The sequence below is a fragment of the Apteryx rowi genome, unplaced genomic scaffold (genome assembly GCF_003343035.1).
Source record: "Apteryx rowi isolate R43461 unplaced genomic scaffold, aptRow1 scaffold_4, whole genome shotgun sequence".
Lineage (NCBI taxonomy): Eukaryota > Metazoa > Chordata > Aves > Apterygiformes > Apterygidae > Apteryx > Apteryx rowi.
The window spans coordinates 9,059,599-9,080,628 of record NW_020450529.1 but is presented as its reverse complement, the minus strand read 5'-3'; the positions used below and the strand labels follow the sequence as shown (position 1 = coordinate 9,080,628).

Below are 21,030 nucleotides of genomic sequence, written 5' to 3'. Positions count from 1 at the left end.
TGCTACCAGAGAATGTAACCAGATTGACCAAACAGCCCAGGTTCAAAGGAATTCTCCTTAAAACAGCCGGGGCCAGACTTGTAGCCCGTTCAGATTTCTCCCTGGAGAATCGAGCCCTCCCTTACAACAGCATATGGGATCCATTGCAGCACCATCTTTTCTAACACAGTTTGTGCCTGAAGCACAATATACTAATAAAAACTGATCATCTGCATTTCTAAATAAAAGTGTATCAGTATATAATCTTATTGTATGAGCTGTAATGTTGAAAGCATCTTAGCTTAAAACGGCTTAGTCTCTTCTATGATTGTTGTAACCAATTTATGGCTACTTGGTGGATGAATCTATATTGTGATATCTATTTGACCCTAATAAAGTTATTGCATACAATTCATATTTTAAGAGTATGGTAGTATTAAAATGTCAGTGTAAAATAACCAAAAAGATGGATAGAATATTATCCATGTGCTTGACCTTTTCAGTCATAATCTTACTGTTTTCCAACACTTCAATGAGGATTGTTTAACGTACAATGAAGCATGGCACATCTGCAGACACTTGTCTTTAAAGGTCAGTATCATAAGTTTAAAAAAATCATTTAAATGTTTGTGATTTAGTATCTGCTTCGTCATCTCTTTCTCCATCTGTCAGTAGAATTAGCCCAGTGCTATGCTAACTAGCCCAGTGCCAGGGATTGCTGGAAAACCATCTCTAGTGCTGTAGAAAGGACAAACCTGAATATCTAAATGTCCTTGTATTCCAAACTGGAGCAAAACCCAGGTCAATGAAAAATTGTTTTTTCAATTCTTTTGTTCTGTGGTTTTTAAGTTTGGAAAATGCTAAATATAGGCAAGCCAGAAGAAAATGAATCTGTGCAAGTGGAGCAGGGAAGGAGATGGGAAGTATGCTCTTCATGCCCCCAGGCCCACTTAGTCCCACTTCCCCACACATCGTTTTTGTTTGAAAGAAGTTTGCTCTGTATTAGTTGATCAGGGATATCCCAAGTTGTCTCCATTATGCCTCTCCATTAGAAGCACGTGGAGAAGTTTTTTTTGTGTGATCTGGCTTTCTTTTAATCAACTTTTCCCTCTAGATCAGCAGGGTCACATTTCCAGACTTTTCTATGCAATTAAGAAGGTTAGAAACTTGAGTTTTGCTTAGGTTCCTTTCTATATTTCAAACAAGCTGAAATTATTGTGTAGTCACAGGAGCACAAGAACTGCAGCTTTCTAGGCTTGAAGAGTTGACCTCCCTGGAGGGACAGCAGAAGCAGTTCCTGATACAAGATTGGGGTCTGAATTAGGAAGATGACTTGTTTGGAGTACTATTCGTGTAACTTCAAGATGAAGCACAGATTTTCTCATGAAGGACAGAGCTGCTGGAAAAGTTTACAAAAGCAGTGAAAAAGACACATTTTTCAGAAAAGAACTGCACTTTGCTTTATTCAGTAGGAAAGCCTTCAGCAGGTACACTGTCTCCTCACCGCTGCACAGTACAGATGAGCTGATTGCTATCTGATATATCCTTCGGGCGCGATAGTCTTCACTGTGAGTTAGGAGGAATGAAAAATCTCTTCATCTATAACATCTCTGATTAATATGGCGGGAGCAAAAGTGAAAACAAAAATGGTATGTGTGCTTGCCTGGGTTACAAAAGGGAATATATATGTGAATATTTCTTCCGTGTTCCTCCGTATTCAAGTCTTATCACATCCTTTTGTAATCGCTGAGAAACTGGAAGCTTATTTGAAGTGGGAAAAGTGACTATGTAGCAAAATGTTAAGCAACRATACAAAAAAGACCGTATTTGATGTTTCCCAGTTTTAAGACAAATAGCTAAATAAACTCTAGCATCCTCTGTGAAACTGCTGCTGGCAGACTGATTGCTTTCCTGCTTCATCATTAGTGAGCGTCTCTGCCAGTTAGCTAAATAACTAGGTCAGCCTGGGAAAAAAACATGTTCCTTGATCTTCTGTGCTGGCCCTCCTGTTTTCCCATGTGTTTCTCTTTATAGCCCATTTCTCAGCTACCCTGGATGGGAGCTGCACGCATTGCCAAGTGTGTAGCTGTGGAGGAGAGGCAGACACCTCTGAGCGTCATGGGGCAGATGGGAGCACAGGACTTGCTCTCTCAGGCCCTTCCTTTCCTCCGGGAGAGGGGTTTGCCCAGATGCCTCCTCAGATTTATCCACAGTGTTTGTAAGGGCTGATACTACTGACACCCCCACGCACGCAGAGGAAGCTGGTACCTCTGCTATGTACAGCAGCACYGTGCAGATGTGTTTCAGTCCCCAGCCAAGGGAAGATGTGTGATCGGGTGCTGTCTTAAGGTTTCCCAGCTCTGGGTCTGCAGTCAAGGAGCATGAGGAGCTTCTTGGTATTGCCCTTGAGCTGCAGCCTAATGTTCTCCATGGAGAAGGCAGGAAGCATGGCTCTGGTGTACCTGGTGGCACTGTAGCCTGCTTTTCTCCCTGCCTGGCACGTCAAGGACATGAGGATGAGCTTATCCAGCCCATAGGACTGTGCTCCTGCTTGACTGGATATTTTTTTAGTGTGCAATACTTTCCTGATGACTGACYGTATCTCATTCTCCATGGCCATCAAGATGCCCATAACAGAGCCTTGGTGATGACAGGACTCAAAGAGAGCTTGTTGCATGAATTTGTATTGTGATTTTCTGACCTGACTAGGTTAATTATTTCCAAATTGCATATGCTCGGAATTTGAATGAGCAAATAGAGCTCCAGCCCTGAATTATTTCTGGACGAATCTCTGATGTACTGATGAAAGAGGCAGCCACATGCAACATTCATTGCATCCGTCTATAGTCTGCTCCCGAGTGAGCTCTCCAGAGTTTCACATTTAATGTTACAGACAGATAAGAAAACATCCTGAATAAAAATTGCCATGTTATTTCATGCTTTTCAGAAAAAAATTCTTCTCATATTGTGCCACATCATATTATAAGTATTTAGTTCTCTGACTGCTAGTTTTGAGCCAGATTTGAGTCAAAATCTTTATATAGCTGAACTGATGGGCTACTTAGTTTACGCTCTGCCTGACTTAACTCTTCTTTTTCAGGATTACTTTTTATTCTTTCCTTCTATTAAAACCTAGAGCCTTTTCTCCTGGAATTTTCTAACAGCAGCAATGATCTACATTTCAGTATTAAAATCAYGTGCTGCTTTTCCTCGTTCATCAGTGCCATACACCCTTCCAGGAAGATCTTAACATTTTGGTATGAAATTTTAGTAGCTGAGCWGGAGAGGCATTCCTACTGTTGCATTTAGCTACTCCTTTCTTTTCTCACATTTTTATTCTTGCATCTTTCTTTCATAAGACTCTAGTTTTTGATGAGTACAAATGCCTTTTTTTTTTTTTAAGTCTAAATTTCCTATAACAAAATGTTTCTCAGAGGAAAAATTATTTTGTAGTAGTGTTTTCTGAGTTGCGTCTGGAAATGAATCATGTACCAAAAACGTTGGGATGGTCCCCTGTGAGTAAGATCTTCGATGCAGCCGAGGGGAGCCGGGTGCCGAGGATCCCACAGCCGTTGTGCTCCCCGGCATCCCCGAGGCTGCGCTGAGCAAAACGTGGCCGAAGCGACGTGCCGCGTTCAGAAAGTGCCAGGACACAAAGTGACAAACGACGGTTCCCCCACAGACAGCCCAGTTCTAATAGCTTTCCTTAAAGGACATTTTACCTGCTGCAGCTCACCGATGGGATTCATTAATATTTTAATCATTAATGACCCCRGAGCTAAATCCCAGGCTGAGGATTGAGCGCGGCACGCAGTTGCAGGAGGTAACGGGGGCCAAAGCCCTGAGATTTTATTTATCAATCCCCATTCCCCAGCTCTTGAAATAAATGCAGGGGTTTGGAGGTTTAGGGTTTTTTTCTGGATGCTTAGCAGCACATTAGCTGAATAAAGGCAATCGAGAAAGCTCAGCAGGAGGCTGGTATCAGCTTTACCCTACTTCGGTTCGGATCCGATCTGGGATGCCTCGAGCGCATCAGCTCCATCGGCCACCCGGCTCCCCCAGGCTGCAGCTCTGCCCCTGCTCAGGGCTGCCGGGAGCCTCTGCTCTTTGCAGAGGGACCTGTTCACCCCTTTCGTTTCGGTCCCCTTGGCCCCGGTTTCATGCCCTTTGGGACCCCGTAGTGAGGGGCAGTCACAGCCTTCCTCCGAAATAAATCCATGCTGCAATTTCTCGTGCACTGGGAAAGACCTCGAGAGGTTCGCTGTCAAGGTTCGCCACGTTCGCTGGGCTGGGCTGAAGCCGGCCACTGGCTGCTCCCGTGTTTCCTAGCCCGGATGCACCAGCTGCCGGTGAGCGGCGGCCGCGGGAGGGCTTTGGCTCTGCGACTAGCGGGGTGCAACGGCCGTTAGCTAAATTACGCTGTGCAAAACGTGCTGCTCGTTCCAGCAGCGCAGATACCCATTCCTTGCGCCCGTTAAACTGAACCGCCTCGCGTATCCTCTGTGCACGCCACYGTCCGGAAGAGGAGGAAAAGGCTCCACACCCAGCGGCATCTCCTTCGCTGCCGAGGGGAGGAGGAGGAGGTTGGACAGTGCCGAAGGCACCACAGGTTTTGGCTGGTGTTGGCAGGTTGAGCGCACTTAGACCTGCTGCCTCAGCTGGCTTTTCCCACGTGAAGGAATTGACTTCAAAGGAATGGAGCAAGAGGAAAATAGTATAAAGCTGTGGTAGCCAGGCCTGCTTTGGGCTAAAGATGCAGCGGGGGGCTTCTCAGGCTCAGTCCTTTTAAAAAAAACCTGCCATGGAAGGTCAAAACGACCATGCTCTGTTCMCAGAAAACTCAGGCCACTACGTCCCGGGGTGCCGGTTAGCAGCACTTCTGTGGCAGCCCCGAAGGGTTTGCTGAAGAGGTGAGGTCTGAGCGGGGATGGTCGGAACGTGTCTTCGGTTTCGGGTATTCCTGCGGGCCACCGTGACCGCAGCCTCCATCCCATGGCTGTACCTGCGCCCGCGTGGGCTTGCCCGCTCCTGCCTCTCCTTAGCGGCATGGGGGCGTCTCGAAGGGAGCCCGGGCTCCATCGCCCACCAGGTGCTTTAGAAACGTGAGTCTCCTTGAACTGCAGAAGTCGTTTAAGGAGTAGGTCGAAGGAATGGAAAGACTCCAGGAAAAAAGGGGTGGCGACRGTGGCTTTTTGCAAAGCGACTGCCTGTCAAGATTTTGCAGGTGTAAGGATGAGGTCGCATTGTTTTGCGCAGCCAATACTCTTGACGTGTGAAACRTGCTAAAATTTGACCGATGAGAGCACCTGGATAGTTCAAACGTAAATAGATGGTATCAAAATAGCTACAGAGCAGATGGCCTCCTCCCGGTGCACCTTGCCGTGTTTGAGGGCTGGCCGGATCACTGTGTCAACGCGCAGAACCCAAATCTCGCTGTCTTTGCGGCTGATCGTCTGCAAAGGCGAGGGTTACCTCGTGCAGCTCGTTATCTGCCGCGCGCTGACGCTCCTGCGTACACTCATTAATCTATCCTAGGGACATAGCGTAGCGCAGGCTTGCCCGAACTTGTTAATGTCCCGGCAAAGCGAATGACCTGTTCCAGAGCGCAGCYGCTGAGAAGTCTGTTTGATTTAAAAAAAAAATAAAAAAAAAAGCAAGCTGAAATCTGATCTGCGATGGAAACAACCCAAAATGCGGCGGGCTGGCTTTGCGAGCCGGCTCGCAGCGCTGCCTGTAGCTCAGCAACGTGCCACAGAGTCTGTTTCTCGCTCTCGTTTTTACCTTGGATGCTAAGACCAAGCACCACCGTTCCGGGGATTAACTGGGATGCAAGGCTTTTCATGCCGTGTGCGAGGGTTCAACTGATGTAAAAGGGAATTATCGCTTCAACATGATATCGAGACTCGCGCTTTTTTTTTTTTTTGGCTGATGGCAGATTACTAAGCCTGAATTCTTGTTTAATTTTAGTGTGTTAATTGATGGGATAATGAGCATTGATTATATGTGTTTTGGCTGCGTCACTGCAATTACAGGCTCTGTTTTATTCATGAGCCAGTCCTAAAGAACGCACTAGAGATCTAAGACAGCTTAAACCTCTCAGAAAAAGGCTCTGAATTGTTTGAGTAATGACACTCTTAGATGGAAAATTAAAGGTTCCCTTTTCCCATGCTTTTTAAGATAATTAAAATCCAGGAACAGTAAGGTGGTGAACATCCTTATTCATTAGCCTTCAGTAATTTAGCTTCTACTAAATGAGGAAAACATTTTAATTCTCTAGGCCATCTGTTGCAGTCTCCTTTGAGTGTCCTGTTACATAAAGTCTCTTTCTGGGTAGTTTTGACGTCAGGATTGTACGCTTTCACCGGCAGCGATGAGCCGGATGAGACAGCTGAAGTCACTACCTGCTAACAGACCACCCCGGAACTGAAACAGCCGCGCGGGCTCTTAGGTCGGAGTTATCCTCTCCGGCCACTTCTAGGCAAAGGATCCGCAGCAAGGAGAACGCACGTAGAGATACAACGCGCGACAAGCTGTGTGTTTTCTAATAGCGGTTTTCCTGCCAATAAATAACAAAGTTCATCGGAGCCCTTCCAGTTCCCCTAGCGTGCGACTGCTCTGCCATATGGCTCGGCGCTGCTTTTGGAAGCAGGCAATATCCCTTTGGGTAAAAAACGAAACCGAGGCGCCGCGTTGGATGCTGTTTTGCTAGTAGGTCTGGGGCAGAGCAGATCTCCTCTTTGTGCGATGGTGGGGGAATAAATACCAGAGCGGGAGCGTGCTCACCTAAAATAAACGCTGGGTCAGGATCTGGGTAACGCATGGTTTCTGTCTATAGGAACAGCTCACTCGCTAGCCTGGAGCGAGTTGCATTAGCCCACGCTAGAAAGGTTTCCCATTAAAATGGTAATGCGTACAGCTGAACGGGTTCAGGGCCTTAACTCTTCCGGATTCAAAGTTATATCTATGCAGACCTAAGTGGATTCAGCCTCTGCTTGAATTTGGTTTGCATCTGTTATATTCTCACATAAAATAAACAGCAGCCCTCCTTGCCAACACCCAGCACGGCCTCGCAGGGGCTGCTTGAGACGGACTTGTTTAGGCAGCTCCACGATCAGCAGGTAGCGCTTGCGTTACGGACAGGGCATGGCTGCGAGCGGGCGGTTTCCGCGGGGCAGCGCTCGCCCTCGCCTGTTTGCTGCTACTCGAGTTGCCTGGAGATCACAAACAAGGGTTCCGGGGCGATGTGTGGCTGCAGAGCCAGCGTGCCCGTGAGCCAGCCCGCTCCCGCTTCGCCCGGAAAGAGCCCTTCAGCGGCAGGAGCCATGCCCAAGCGGTAAGCGAGCGCTTTGCTCCTTGCATCTGCAGCCATCTAGCCCTTGTCTTGGAGCTCGCTACCTGGGCCCGTCTATCTCTGCCCAAAGCAATATCTCTTCCGCTCTGCCTGGGCTGCTTGTCATTAGTTTCCAGCGCTTTAGCAAAAGTAACCAGGCTTTAAGCTCTAACGGAAAGCGGGGAGGCCCTTCTTGCAGAGGGAATAAAAGCTCGGTGCCCACGCTCCGAAGCGGGAGCGCTAGCGAGCGGGCGACAGGCTGGGACAGGCTGGAAACCTGGAAACTTCCTGGAGCTCTTTCACGTGCTGGAGGAAGGACTTATAAACACGTTGAAATGCCCCTCTCTGGCAGTCAAGTTATTTAATAAGCCTCTGTTAAAAACTCCAGGGTCTTCGCTTAGGTGCACGGTTGGGAGTCGGATGTTGTGCGCTGCTTGCAAAGGATATCGGTCCTTCAGTTGTAAAGGAAAGCTAGTCTCCTCTGGGGGAATTAAACAAAACAGATGGAAGCGGGCAAGCTCGCTTATGGAGAAGCCGTATACACGTGCGGTCCATCAGGTGGTAACGGTGCCTCTCTCCTCTCTCGCCACCAGCATACCTATAGCCAAGCAGCTGGCCTCGATAAAAGGTAAGGCGACCCCGTCCTTAAGCCGTGCGGGTTGGATTTTCAAAGGACGCGGCCCAGGGGCAGCGAACGGGGGTGATCTAGCGGAGCTGCTGGAGGCCTCGCAGACCCCGAGCCTGCGCAAGGAGAGAGGGTCCCGTGCGGACGCGGTCCCTGCGCAGCGTGCCCCAGCTCTCGCGTCCCCGCGGCACGGCGGGTCCCCGGCACGTCACCCCCCCTYGCTGGGCTCGAAAGCCTCCCGCGCGCGGCGTCTCTGCGACGCAAAGTGTTTTGCTGGCCCACTCCGAATAAAATGTAGGCCAGGCCCTCTGTGGGTATAAACAGTTGCAGGCTCATTAACTTTAATGAAACTACGCCGATTTCCACCCACTCAGGATGTTTCTGACGGATTCCTTTCAATTATGGCTCAAACGCCAGCCGGTATCGCTCTCTCTCCCCCTAGCTCTTCGGAAAGGCTCAGACCTTGAAAAGGCTTTTGCTACCGCGGCTTTGGTGTACAGCAAYGCTGCCGACCCCGAGGGCAAACTCGGCCAAGGGGAAGCCAAAAGCCTGCTGCAAGCCCAGTTCTCGAGTTTCATACAGGTGAGGGGCACGGGGCGCTCAGCGGGACGGGCTCCCCCGCGAGCCCTCCTCGAGACGAGGCCGTGCCGGGCGCAGGGAGGGCGTCCGAGCTCCGTCCCGCGGCCACGGGCGCTCCCCTCCGCGGGGCAGTCGCAAGGGAGACCCTAGGCATCGGTAAGTACGTCTGCGATGATGAACCGCTCGCTGTGCTTGGAGCCTGTGCGTAACACGGGGCTGAAGGAGGAGGGGGACAGCAATAAACCGCTGTCGTCATGCCTGCTTGCGTCTTCGTTAAGGAATAGGGCAACTGTAAAGAAATTAAAAATAAAAAAAAAAATCACATGATGACAAGGGGCCATGCGTCTGTGGGGAGAAGAAACCCAACGCATTTATTTAGGAGTTCATTAGTTTGCCAGAGCACCAAACACCAGGCGGGACATGAAGCAGCAGCTACTAAAGTTATGTATTTTAAACTCAACAGTTTCTGCTAACTTCACGGCATGTGTTCAAATACCTGTCTTGAACATTAAGGCTGGGTGGGTTTGTGTTCGTTTCCTCTCCCCAGTCTGAGCGAGACCGAGAGGGCTCCAGTTCTCCCAGCAGTGTCCTCTGGAGCCCCTGACACACTACTGCAGCTCCCACCTAYGCTCATCACAGCCAGGTTATCAGTGAAGAAGAGGTCTCTTTTAAAAGACGTATTCTGGATTCGGGCAGAAATTGGGGACGGGTTGTTCTACTGTCTGATTGCAGTAATATTTCTAGTTGAATTTCTTGGGATACCTTCAGGAAAAAAGCAATATGAATGTGGACATAAAAACCTGAGTGGGAAGAAAGGAACTTGATGCTAAATGTCTTTCATTAAAATTCTCCATAGGGCCAAGAAAGCAAGCCAAAATACCAGGAAATAATTTCTGCCCTGGATGAGGAGTCGGAGAACAAAATTGATTTTGAAGACTTCATGATCATGTTAGTCAGTCTCGCTCTAATGTCTGACCTGCTGCRGGAGATCAGGAATGTGAAAACCACAAAGTGATCAGTGCTATAAAAGAAGAAATAGCTACGCACATTATGAGGAAAGCTTCGTACAGCGAAGCACACAGCGATAACACTAAATGTCTGGATACCTTATGCTATTTCCTTTTAAATGGAATAAAGTCTTGTTGAAACGTGGGTGAATTCACTTCTGTGCAGAGAAATAAATTGTAGGCCACGTCCCAGCAGGAGCAGGTCTGTGGCRTGACACAGTGGTGCCGAGGACCTCACACGTCGTGAGGGTGCACTTCGGACCGCCTCTGCGCTGGTCCCCAGGGCTGAGCGGCGGTGGGTGGCTGGAGCACCTCCTCCAGCTCCGCTTCCTCCCGAAGGAGGGCAGTCCGCGCTCTCCGAGCCCAAGCGCAGCCCATGGGGGTGATGGGCTGTTGCTGCAGGACCGCGCTCCTGCCCCAGGCTGACACAGGGCTGCTGACACGCCACGGCCAGCCGGCTCCCCATGGCTCTCCGTTAGCCACAGGGTACTTAAGCCTGGGATCTTACCCATAACGAGCATCGCTTTTCAAAATTGGCAGCAAAAGGAGAATCTGTTGCAGCCTTTGGTAAACGTTGACTTTACTCTGTATGGTTTCCGCCCCACTATTAGCCCTTCTGAAAGGAGCATGTCTTTTTTTCTTTTTCCAGCTGACCTGTTGTAATGTTTAGCAAGTGATCACTATTGAGGAAATTGAGTCCAATGCTTGCAATGTGTCTTTGGTAGTGGAGCAGTTGTAAGGCCACGGGGCTGAGTTAATTAATCATGTCAGTCAGCTAAGTCCGTTGCTTTGTGAAACTGTGAAGAGAAACCAGAAAAGCTAAGAGACGGTCAGGACTAGGGATGGTGGGAAAAAGACAGCTAATAAAGCGTAAGTAGCGGAACTGAGTGATGCTGGCTGCCCAGGCGTGGGCTTGAGCAGGGCCAGCTCCTCAATAGTAATTATAATTGTAAAAATTATAAATGTAAAAATAGTAAGAATAGTGTTCATGATCCTAGTCTTTGTTTCTATTCCTACCTATAAGGTCTTGTCTCACAACCAATATTTAGCCTACTGTAATATCTTTTAAGGTACAAAAAACAGTCCTACACCTCAGTAACAGATTATCCTCTGTAAGAATTTAACCACCTCTAACAAGGCAGTGAAGATGACGGAGCCAACAAAACAGTGCAAGCCCTTTAATTTTCTCTTCTTCCTTGTCTGAAAAGAAAAAGATAAGAATAATTTAGGTTTCGTGTATGGTTTTTTTTAAGCAGAAGGGATCAAAAATTAGCACATTCATTGCCCTTTAAACCAATGCTACCTGAGCAGCCAGATTTAACTCATTGACTTAAAAAGCCTCTCTGCTTCCAGAAGCTAACAGGATGTTTCGTAGTGGATGTCAATGCAAAGGAAAGACATGTTGCAGTAGGAGGCTTGCAAATAAGTTGTTCTGCAAGAGGAAGGTCTGTGTCTTTGCGCAGTATCAGGAGGCGTTTGTGCRACGTGGGATGGAGTTGAAAGAAGGAACATGAATGGATGTGGTGGATTTTGAAATGAAGCTCAACAGGTAAGGTGCTGCTCTGTGGCATTTGTCCCTGGGCCGGTGTCTGGCGTCATGAGCTGACCTGGAGGCTAAACATTCATAAATGTTCCTCCTACAAATAAAAACTGGGTTTAGCTAAATCCCTGGATCTGATGGTGGGGGTGCCAGAATAGGCACTKCCCAAACCCCAGCAAGAAATAGTGAGAAAACCAGCAAGCTGGCTATTTGCTTGCTTATGGGGATACCCGTCCTGCACAGGTCCCCCTGAGGGACCRGTGGGTCTGCGGCACCGTGCTGCGAGGCCCAGCTCCCCTGGCCAGCTGCCTCTGCAGGGCGAGTGCCAGTGCTCCTGGAGATGGCATCGGGCAGGCTCAGGGGTGGGACAGACGAGCACCCTCTCTTAGAGACTGACCCCTCTGGGCTGGCCATCCTCTGAAGTAGACCTTGGCCAAGCATCCCCGGTTCAAAGTGAGAACATAATCTGGCAGGATAATCCATGCGGGTATTGCRGAGAGGGATGTTTTTTATGGGGTGGATGCAACTTCAATAATTTATCCCCATGTTTCTCACCCTCTTCCCCTCATCCCCTTATTTTTTGGCTAGGCAGAAGATCTGTGAAAGCTTAAAACAATCAGTTGATGCTCCTTCTCCAGGGTAAAAATATGGATTGAATGTGAGAGTCCCTAGTAAGCTTTTCCCATTACTAAAGCAAACACTGCACAGCCCTGAAAAGCTTGTTTGGGAGCCACTGATAACTTTAAAAGCACGAATTTCATAAAACAACTCTGTTACAACAAAAAGCGGAAAGGAACAATATTGTGAAGCCAATTAAGAACGAATTCTTTGAAATTGCTAAGGCCCTAACACAAATTCTGTTATTGCTGAAAAGTTTCTTCATCTTGCGTGACTTTAATTAATGACTTAAGAGCCTTTTATCYGCTYRGTTCACTCTGCCATCTCAWCATATGCAAGCCCTTCTTATTCTARTGCAGTATGTGTTGTGTACTGACATCTAGAGCCCCGGGCTTCAATCAAAAGCCTCTTGCGCTAAGCGCAGCACGAATCCAAAGTTAGAGGCAATTCCCAAACAATTCAATAGGCAAGATATTCAAATGGTAGGAAAGCAACCAGAGGCACAGAGAAATCAAGTGCCTTGCTCAATACCTGTAGCAGAGCTGGAAGTAGGAGCCAAGCTATCTCGGCTTCTCGCAAAGGCCTGGATGGCAGACCATGGCTTTCCAAAGGGGCAGTGATGGTTTCTGCAAGAGTTTCTGAGCAAAGTGAATGCAATATGCAAGGTGTGATCTGCAGCAGTCCTTCAAGATCCTGCCTGATGCTCAAAATCAGAGGTACGCACTTGGAAGAGCCACAGCATCTTCTTATAGCCAAGGGTAGGCAGAAGTTTGCAACTCAGCTATGGAAGATGCTCTTTTATTATCTCAGACTATTTGTGGCTGCCCTGAGCACTCTCAGCTAACAGCTTTGAAGCTGTTCTGGCATAGACAGCATGTCTGGCTGTGTCCTTGGGGAGCTGGCTAAAAGTTAGCTTAAAAGGCTGCTGTTGTGTTTCATTTCGTTCCCAGCTTGCTCCTATTGGAAATGATGGGAGTTCATCATCGATTTTATATAGCAGAGCCCACGCAAGTGCTAAGGAGTTGAGCAGGCAGCTAAACTGATGAAATTTGCAGGCTCTTCTGCCTCGGCAAGTGCAAATATCAAATCAGTGTATGATCCCCCCTGGAAGTGAAGACAGCATTAAGAGCAGCTAGTCAAAATCTGACCTCTGTGGCCTGGGGTTGGGTTGGGATTTTTGCAGCTGCACTGTTCCGGTGCAAATCATCACCCTGGGGAGGCTCTGTGGACTCCAGATCTGAGTTTTAAGTTCTGTTCTGAAAAGCCTGAGTCATCCCTGCAGTTATGTGAACTTTCAAATGACTATCAGAGGAGAAGTGGGGGTCAGGGAGAGCTGGGCTAAAACCTTCAGCTTCAAGTCTTCAGCTTCCATTTCCAAACATCATCTCAGGAAAGCAAGTTCGTTCTCATATTTTAATCGGCACACCTAGAGCTACAGCTTCTCCCCACAACTTTTTACTTCAGCTCTTGCCTTAACTTTATGGTCTGCTGGACTTAGAAGGTTTTGAAAATTTGGCTTTAGTCTAATCTCTAAGATGTTCTCGCAGGTGGTAGAGGAGTTCTCACATCCCAACTGGCTGGTGCTCAGTGGGTGAGTCACGGCAGGGTTTTGCATGTTGAGCTTTCTGCCAGGAGCATAAGGCCACGTGCACTGTGCGTCCAATTTTGCATGTATTTTTTAGCCAAGAAAAATGTGCTCCCCAGCTGGCTCGTTGTTATTGCATCTTCAATAAAACCTCCTGTCTGGGGTGCTGGGGCCCTGGTTACTAAGGAAACCTTGCAGTTGGATATAGACATTTTGGCTGCTCTATCTCCTCCTCCTTCAAAGTAAGTCTTCTGTTACTTTTTCACATCAAAGAATTGCCTGGGCTGCACACACTTTTCAAGCAGATGTGTGATGCACACACCCACCTCAATACTTCCATGTGTCTTGGCCTGTGAGAGCTTCTTGGGCAGCTGTTTGCAACATGCACTCAAGCACTAATTGCATCAGGTCCCCTGGCAGAGAGGGATACAGGTTTGCACCTTAGCCCACCACTGGGCAGCAGTTAAACTGTGGCTACACAGTAGCAAAACCCTCTTCAGGAGAGTTGGAATGACTCAGAGAGATGTTACGTGGTGTGTTCCCTTAGGAGTTCACTACAGAGCAGATGAAAAGCTTTGTCCCAGAATTACATTCTCTCCAAAGTGTTATAGTTTGTTAGCCGCAAAGGAACACTCTGAAATGCTTCTGGAAAAAAGAAAATCTGTTTGTTTCAAGCTCTGTCAGGAAAGGCAGATAAAGAAGAAATGGTGTATTTTACGGCTTTCCAAACTGACAGCTTTTAATTCCTGCATTGACTTTTATTGCAGTCATTGGTTTGCAAGGTTTCCGGTGAAGCTATAAGCATCTTCTCTCCTTGCTTTGTTCATCTGCTGCTTCCTCACCCCACAAGTGTTTATAGCCTTAGTTTTGAGTCCTCCCTCAGCAAAGGTAAACAGCAAATGATGTTCAGCAGCCAGATATATCAGGCTGCCTCTCTAATCCCCAACCACACACATCAGCCATTAGACTTGGATAGATTCAGAGCCATGGGACTTATCTTTTATTCATTGTTATTGTAGGAGTGAATTTATGCCGTGCATATCCATAATGAGAGCCAGTCCCAGCCTCTAAAACAAATAGAGGAGGTGAAACTGTAATTCCCATTTGCTCAAGCTGAGCACCAAGAATCTCATGAGTTCAGCCCATGTCCGAGGCTGGTTGTGCACCGCCAGTTTAGTGCCTCGTTCATTGTTCCTCCTGTTCAAAGCACCTAAAAAGGCTGCATTGTAAAGGCTCTCCTGCACAGCAAACCAAAAGTGGTCCTCCTTTCCACTGGGCTAAAAAGCAAATTGGGTTTTACAGTGAATGAACGTGTAATGGCTTGTCAAAGAGCCAGCAAGTTTAAGACAGGGCTGGGGGTAGAGAGGATTCATGGGCAGGTGGGGACCTCAGCTTGCTGAGCTGCTCCAAGGTGATGGGCTTCTCACACACTGCTGGAGCAGCAACCCTCCACCCCAAAAAAGATTTAGCTCCTCAGGCTGGGTGGGAGGTTTGGGGAGCAGCAGGGCAACCTTGCAGGGCTGGTCCTGCACGGAGTCCTCCCTCTTCAGCAGTGCCCCATGAGAGGGGGGAATTTGTTCAGGAGGGCTGGCAGCTTCACACTTTTACTACCCACAGTGCTCTCCTTGTAGCCAAGGGACTGATTTGAGCTTGTTTCCTCCTCTTTATTTATTTCTTTACCCATGATCTGACTTTCTCGGTCACTATGTGCTTGATCTTGGTGCCTAGAGAAACACAAGGGGCTGCAGCACACATTCCTGTGCAGCAGCTGCTGAAGTCGATGAGAGGCCAGGACCTCTCAAAGGAAGGAGGTATCTTCTCCGGAAGGCTTTTTTTTTCTCTAACCCTGCAGTAAAACTGGCAGCCCAGATAGACAGAGAAGTTCATCAGCCTGCTGAATCAAGCCCCTGTCTGTCCTGAGCTGATCAATAAATGGTGTGCAGGTTGTGCGAAACTCTTCCACCCTTGCAACTCCCTGACAACAAGCAGCAACGATTCGGCCTCGGGGCACCCTACCGTCACTGGAGCAAAAGGGAACAAGCGTCACGGTAAATGATCTTTGGTGAAAGTCTTGCCSTACTGCAAATGATTACTGCATGGCTTGTTAAGTAATTAGTCAATGTTACGAAGCAACATCTGAGCTCTGTGGAAAGGCAGACAAGGCTAGAACAACTTTTTGTCTGGATAAATGGATGTATGCTAGGTCTCTGCTTTGGTTGGAAAAACAAAGTTGTCTAGAACTGGAAATGGGCCACATACTTTTGCAGTGCGGACAAATAGAAGGATCTACAGTCCAACCCAGAGACCTTTCCTCCTCTAGAAGTAGCCCAGAGTCCTTCAGTCATGAGTTTAGTTTCTTTTCCCAGGAATATAAGATGGTTTTCTCTGACATCTGTGGCTGTTGGAGGAAGCCTGTGTATAAATGTTGATCCATTTCCCACATCTGCTGGTGGCTTTTTCCTCAATCTAGTTGTTCTGTAATTAGCTCCAGCCTCCATCTTCACATGATGGTCTTTTGTATGGAGACAACGTCCACAAAGGGAGACATCCACAGCAAGCATTATGTGATAGGGTTTGTACCTACAGAACTGGGAATACCACTGTATTTGGCAGGTATGAAAACCACACTGAAGGGAGACCTTCATCAGGTAGAATATCCCCTTTCCTTAGATGCCCTAGCTGGTGTTACAGCTTCCCTGGGTTCATACCCCACAATGTGGATTTCATAGGGTTTAGCCTAATTAACTAAAGAAAACAAATTGCAAAGTTATCTTCTTATTAAACTGATCTTGCTATGGAAATAAGGTTGATTACTTCCCTGACAAACTTTAATTAGGCAGCTACAACAAACTGTAATAAAGAGCACAAATTAAAAACAGATCGTATTAGATATGGCTTTATCAAATGCTGTATTAATACTGTGCTATGTACACAGTGATATGAAGAAGTTTTTCTTTTCTCCTCTGGTAAAAATCTAACATATTGCTAAAGGAAGAACAGTTTATATTAAAACAACACATTAATAACCAACACATCAGTGAGTGTTTATCAATACTTTCTTTTCATCAACAGCTCTTGCATGTTCTGTAATACTCAGACATTACAGTGCTCTTAATCTTTTCTCTGAATTTATGCTTGTACTGCACATTACCAAAAGTTACTGCAACAGTTTCTGAAGAAGAGAAAAACTTTATTACCTGTACATATATTCCCCAATTTGTCTTTTGTATTCTTTTTTTTTAAATGCTTGGAAGCAGCACAGCAGAAAACAGAACACAAATTGAGAGCAATTTGCATAAGAATTGCAAGCAGAGGCCCACACAAATTAGGTGTTAATTAATGAGCACCTAAAGCCTTCTGGTGAACGGATCCTGAGGAGAAGCAATGCTGGGAGCCCTCAAGCACGCATGAGGGAAGGRGTAGGTAAGCATATCAAATAAAAGAGCAATACTTAATTCTCCTCAAGTAGTTATTACAGCTGTTGAGACTGCAGGAGACCTGGGGATTTCTTTGCCCCTGTTATAGCATAGCAAAAGTTGTGCCTGCTCTAATCACCCCTGCAGCAGAGCCTGGTTAAAAGRAAGGCTCCTTCTGCGTGCCTAAATTCATCCAGCAAATCCTGGGCTGCACYGAGCCTGGGGGAAAGACCTCGGGATGCAGCCCGGGTAGAGGAGCCTTACTGGCTTCATAAGGCTCCTGAATGATGGCCGTAGTCCAGAAATATGTGGTGGTTCTTCTTTTAGTGTTTTAACTGGGAGCTCTCGGGTGCTAAATGTTTCTGATCGGCTCAGGAGTTTTGATGAAAGCACAGTGCCCTTCTCCTGCAGGGCCCTTGGGGAGCAGTGAGGCATGCAGGATGTCTCGGGCTGAGCAGATGGAGAGTGCTCTGTTTTGTACCCCCTTACAGGTATGTAAAATGTCTCCTTGCAACAGAGGTTTACTAATACACAAGAAAACAAAGGCTGGTATCAACCAGAGTGGAAGGTTTGTTGGTGGCCTTGACCTAATGCTGTTGTGGAGCTGTTCGGAATACAGACGTGTATCCAGGTAGCTTTAGCAGGGTCTGGTCTAGCCTTGCTCCTTGTTCCCTAAGTGCTGAGAGCTTTCAGAAAAGATGGGTTTGCCGCCCCATGCTGGAAGACCGTGAGCTGTCTGTGTGCTCTGCTGGGACCGGGGAGAATTTTTCTATTGGCAATTATTTCATAGCGAGATTCTTGACTCGATGRCTGTGTCCTAAGCAGTACTGTGAGCTAAGAGGGGCCAAGAAGTACTTTAAGATGAACTGAAATTCCCAATCGGTTTGTTAAAATAACAAACAAGGGCCTGAATTATTAGCTAATAAATAAACTGAAGCAGTTTCACTTTTAGACTCCACTGTAGCAATTGTTGCAACATCTCAGGTGTCTGTTATGACTCAAAAACACGCATTGCCCTTACGGGCCCTTCTGGGAACTGCTTGTGTGGCTCCACGGCTCGCTGCGTGTATGCACGCATACATCCTCCAGCTTCGGCTATTGTCACTTGTCTCACCCACAGACTTTGCCTTGCTGCCAAATGGCTTTCTAGATCGCTTCCGACTAGTGAGCAGTGCAGATCCCTACGTCCCTCCCTGGCTGCCTCCATCTGCTGTGAAAACCCGTGCTCATTCCTACCCCCTGCTTTTTATCCCTTCAGTCGTTAATGCGTTAAAAGATCGTCCCTCTTCTCTTGTGACATTCTGGCAGCTTTAAGTGCTTTGGAGAGGTGCTTTATCAAAAGCCCTTTGGAATTAAAGCACTGCTAAATGAAGTAGGCGATCATCTCTCTGGGCACCAATGCCCCCGAGGCTCTTGTGTGCTGGTGAGACCTGTTGTGCCTTCCTCCTCCAGGAGCAATGCCGTTCCCTCCTTGTTACCCATGATATTCTTCACCAAATTTCACCCAGTTTGCCGGGTGCTGAAGTTAACAGGTCTTCACCTGCGGTGTTATCCACCACAGTCAATTTTTTAGGTACTTTCTCACTCATGGTCTTCAACCTTCGTCTCTGACTGAAGATCTTTGAAAAAATTTTTCATTTATTTACTTATTTATTGTGAGCTGAGAACTAGCTTATTGGTGGTAAGACTGTAAAGAGTACAAAAGCAGCCTGTTTTCATAACTCAATATCTCTTTCCTTTGCTCTTTTCTCCCCTACTAGTCAGAATCCAGAAGGTGCCAAAGAAATCTTGAAGGTTTGAGGTGTTTTTTTTTCTAATTTGGCCCCTTCTTGTTTGAATCTGATTATTCCCAAACTCCTCCACTTTAATATAGTCAATTAATTTATAGAGAGATTACAGAGGAAGGGGGTGATGAAGACAGCAGAGGCTTGCTGTTTTGTCATTTTGTCTGTAATAAACTGCCACATTGTAACTGCATCTCGATGAAGGTAATTACCACAGAAAAATCATTGGCTCTCTCTCAAGAGACCACCTTTAACAGGTGTGCACGGTGTGAGCCAAATGCTCGGTCCCATGTGACATGGATTCAAGTGAGCTCTGAGACGCTGCTCCAAAATCAGGTCTCTCAATTAGTCATTAGTTAATGGTTCCTCAGGGATGTAATGTAGGCTGGGACTTGGAAGCCTGTCTAGAAATATGGGACCAAAAATATGAGGGCTTTGTATTTTTTCCAGCAAAGGGAGCTTCCTGCTGCTGGTGGTGCACCATGTGGGCTGGCTTCAAGGAGAGGTGATCGGCAGCCTCTGACTCAAATGTCACCATCCCTGACGTGCGCACGCCTGCAACTCTTTGGCAGGAAGGCTTGGGGTTTCCCTGCTTGCAGCTGACATCTCCTCCATGGCTGTGGCTCTCCTGCCCCTGCCGGGGACAGATTCCCAGGAGAAAGATAGCTTTGCAGTCAAGGTTTGCCAGGTGTCAACCCAAAGTTAGCAACCCTTCATGTGCATACCGTTGGGACTTGTGTTTTCAGTGGAGCTCTGCAGGATGGAGTGGCAAGGAATGGACGTGGATTGGGGTATTTGGGGTCATATGTTGAGATGTGTAGCACAATACCCAGCTTCCTCCTTAAATGTGTGTTAGCTTAGCCAAATCCTAGCTTCCAGTTCACTGCTCATAAGCATGTGCCTTATTAATAGTGCAAAGCTGTAAAACTGTTCCTTGACACCCACCATTTGGAACAAGTATTCTGTATTAAGTGTATTTACATATCTCCTGAAGCCACTGTATTAAGGCTTCTCCTCTTATAGGCTTCAGGACCGAAGAGCCCTGTTCCTGGCTGATGAAGCCATTGCATTAGGGGAGCCTTGCTGGCTTCCCCCACCCTGGCTTTGGCCCTAGGACTCAGACGCATTCCTGCCCTGCCACAGGGTGCAGACACTGTTGGTTGAAGTACCCAAAATAAAACTGCATGAAATATTTAACCAGCTTCTTTCGACAAGTTGTTTCTGCTCTGCTGCGGGGCTCCTGATTTGATGAATTAATGCAAGACATGTTAATGTACCAGCAAAGACAGCAGGAAAAGATCTGTCTGCTGGTCCCAGACAAAACAGATTTCAACTGCACCACTGAGCCTGATGCATGCTGATGCCACTAAAAAGCGCCATGAAAATAACAACAGTACCTGTGCTTGCCTCTGAGGACAGCACTAGTGGCTTTTATTTCCCTTTCCCCTGTGATAGGACTTTGAGCAATCATCTCCATATAATGGGAGCAGACTGGTGGGAGTCTGCTCCCAAGTGCGCAGGAGAGACGTGCATCCTACCAGCAGGTCCAGCAGGAGAGGCTGCCATGGGTCTCTGGGTTGTTGCAGGGGTCTTCCATTCCTCCAGAGGTTGTGACGGGCTTGCATGTGTCTGTAGCGGAGTGCACTAGGGATGTTGCAGTGCATTTTATCAGAAGTATAGCAAAAAGAGGCTGAGAACATCTCTGAGTCCATCTTTGAGCCAGCGTTAGGCCAGAGGGGATGGACACAGAGCTGTTTTGTTCCATCCAGGTGTTTTGGTCTGGTTGGGTTTTACCAGTGCATTATCAGTCTTCAGTGGTGACACTATTTCCTTCCCCCCCCCCCCCCCCCAGGCAGGTTTCTGCTAAAGGTGTGGAGGGCAAGCCATGTTGTGTAGCTTGTTGCAGTGACCCTGCTGTGACAGTTACTCAACGAGGGCATCTGCCCGCATTGCCAAGGGCCCTGACCCACTGCAGAGAGCTGTAACTCCCTGGACCTCGAGGGAAGGGAGCTCCCATGTCCTACACCTGCAATTCAGGCTAGAACCACATCCCAGTGACTCTGGGCAAGATCTGTATTTGAAGACCAAGTCAGGCAGTCCAGTCATCCTGTTACTGGGCTCCTGCCTGGGGGCACCAACTTCTGCATAAAGGAGGCTGGAAAAGCCAAAGCTGAAGTGTCCAGGAGGGATGGTACATTGGTGTTGGTGCATTTAAGTGGCTAATTTATTGGCTCAGGTCTTCCACATGAAATCTGGATAAATAGAGCTCTGTCTCTGGACTAGTGAGAACTTGTGTTCTATTGTGTTTCTAGAAGTAGCTCTTCTGTGGTCACTGCACGTGGTGGGCTGTTGGTACACTTGTACAGTAACGATCACGGCTGGTGTCTTGACAACTTTGCTGTTCACTTGAACCTGCTCATAGTGTGTTCTCAAATGATGCATATGGAAATGTAGCCACCTAAACATGACTGCCTGGAGAAGCTTCAGCCTAGGAGGACAAGATTGCTCTGTTGCTATTTTGAAAGATAAATGACATGACTGCAAATGGCTGTCTGCTCACATAAGGA

At 47.5% G+C, this 21,030-nt stretch overlaps 1 protein-coding gene across 1 annotated transcript; it reads left to right on the top strand.

The window, feature by feature from the left end:
* The first annotated feature begins 7,220 nt into the window (after nt 1-7,220).
* On the top strand, nt 7,221-9,528 carry SNTN (sentan, cilia apical structure protein). The gene is made up of 4 exons (XM_026075017.1): nt 7,221-7,312; nt 7,903-7,937; nt 8,377-8,516; nt 9,370-9,528. The coding sequence occupies exons 1-4, from the start codon at nt 7,221-7,223 to the stop codon at nt 9,526-9,528; spliced, it is 426 nt and encodes a 141-aa protein (XP_025930802.1).
* The last annotated feature ends 11,502 nt before the right edge of the window (nt 9,529-21,030 follow it).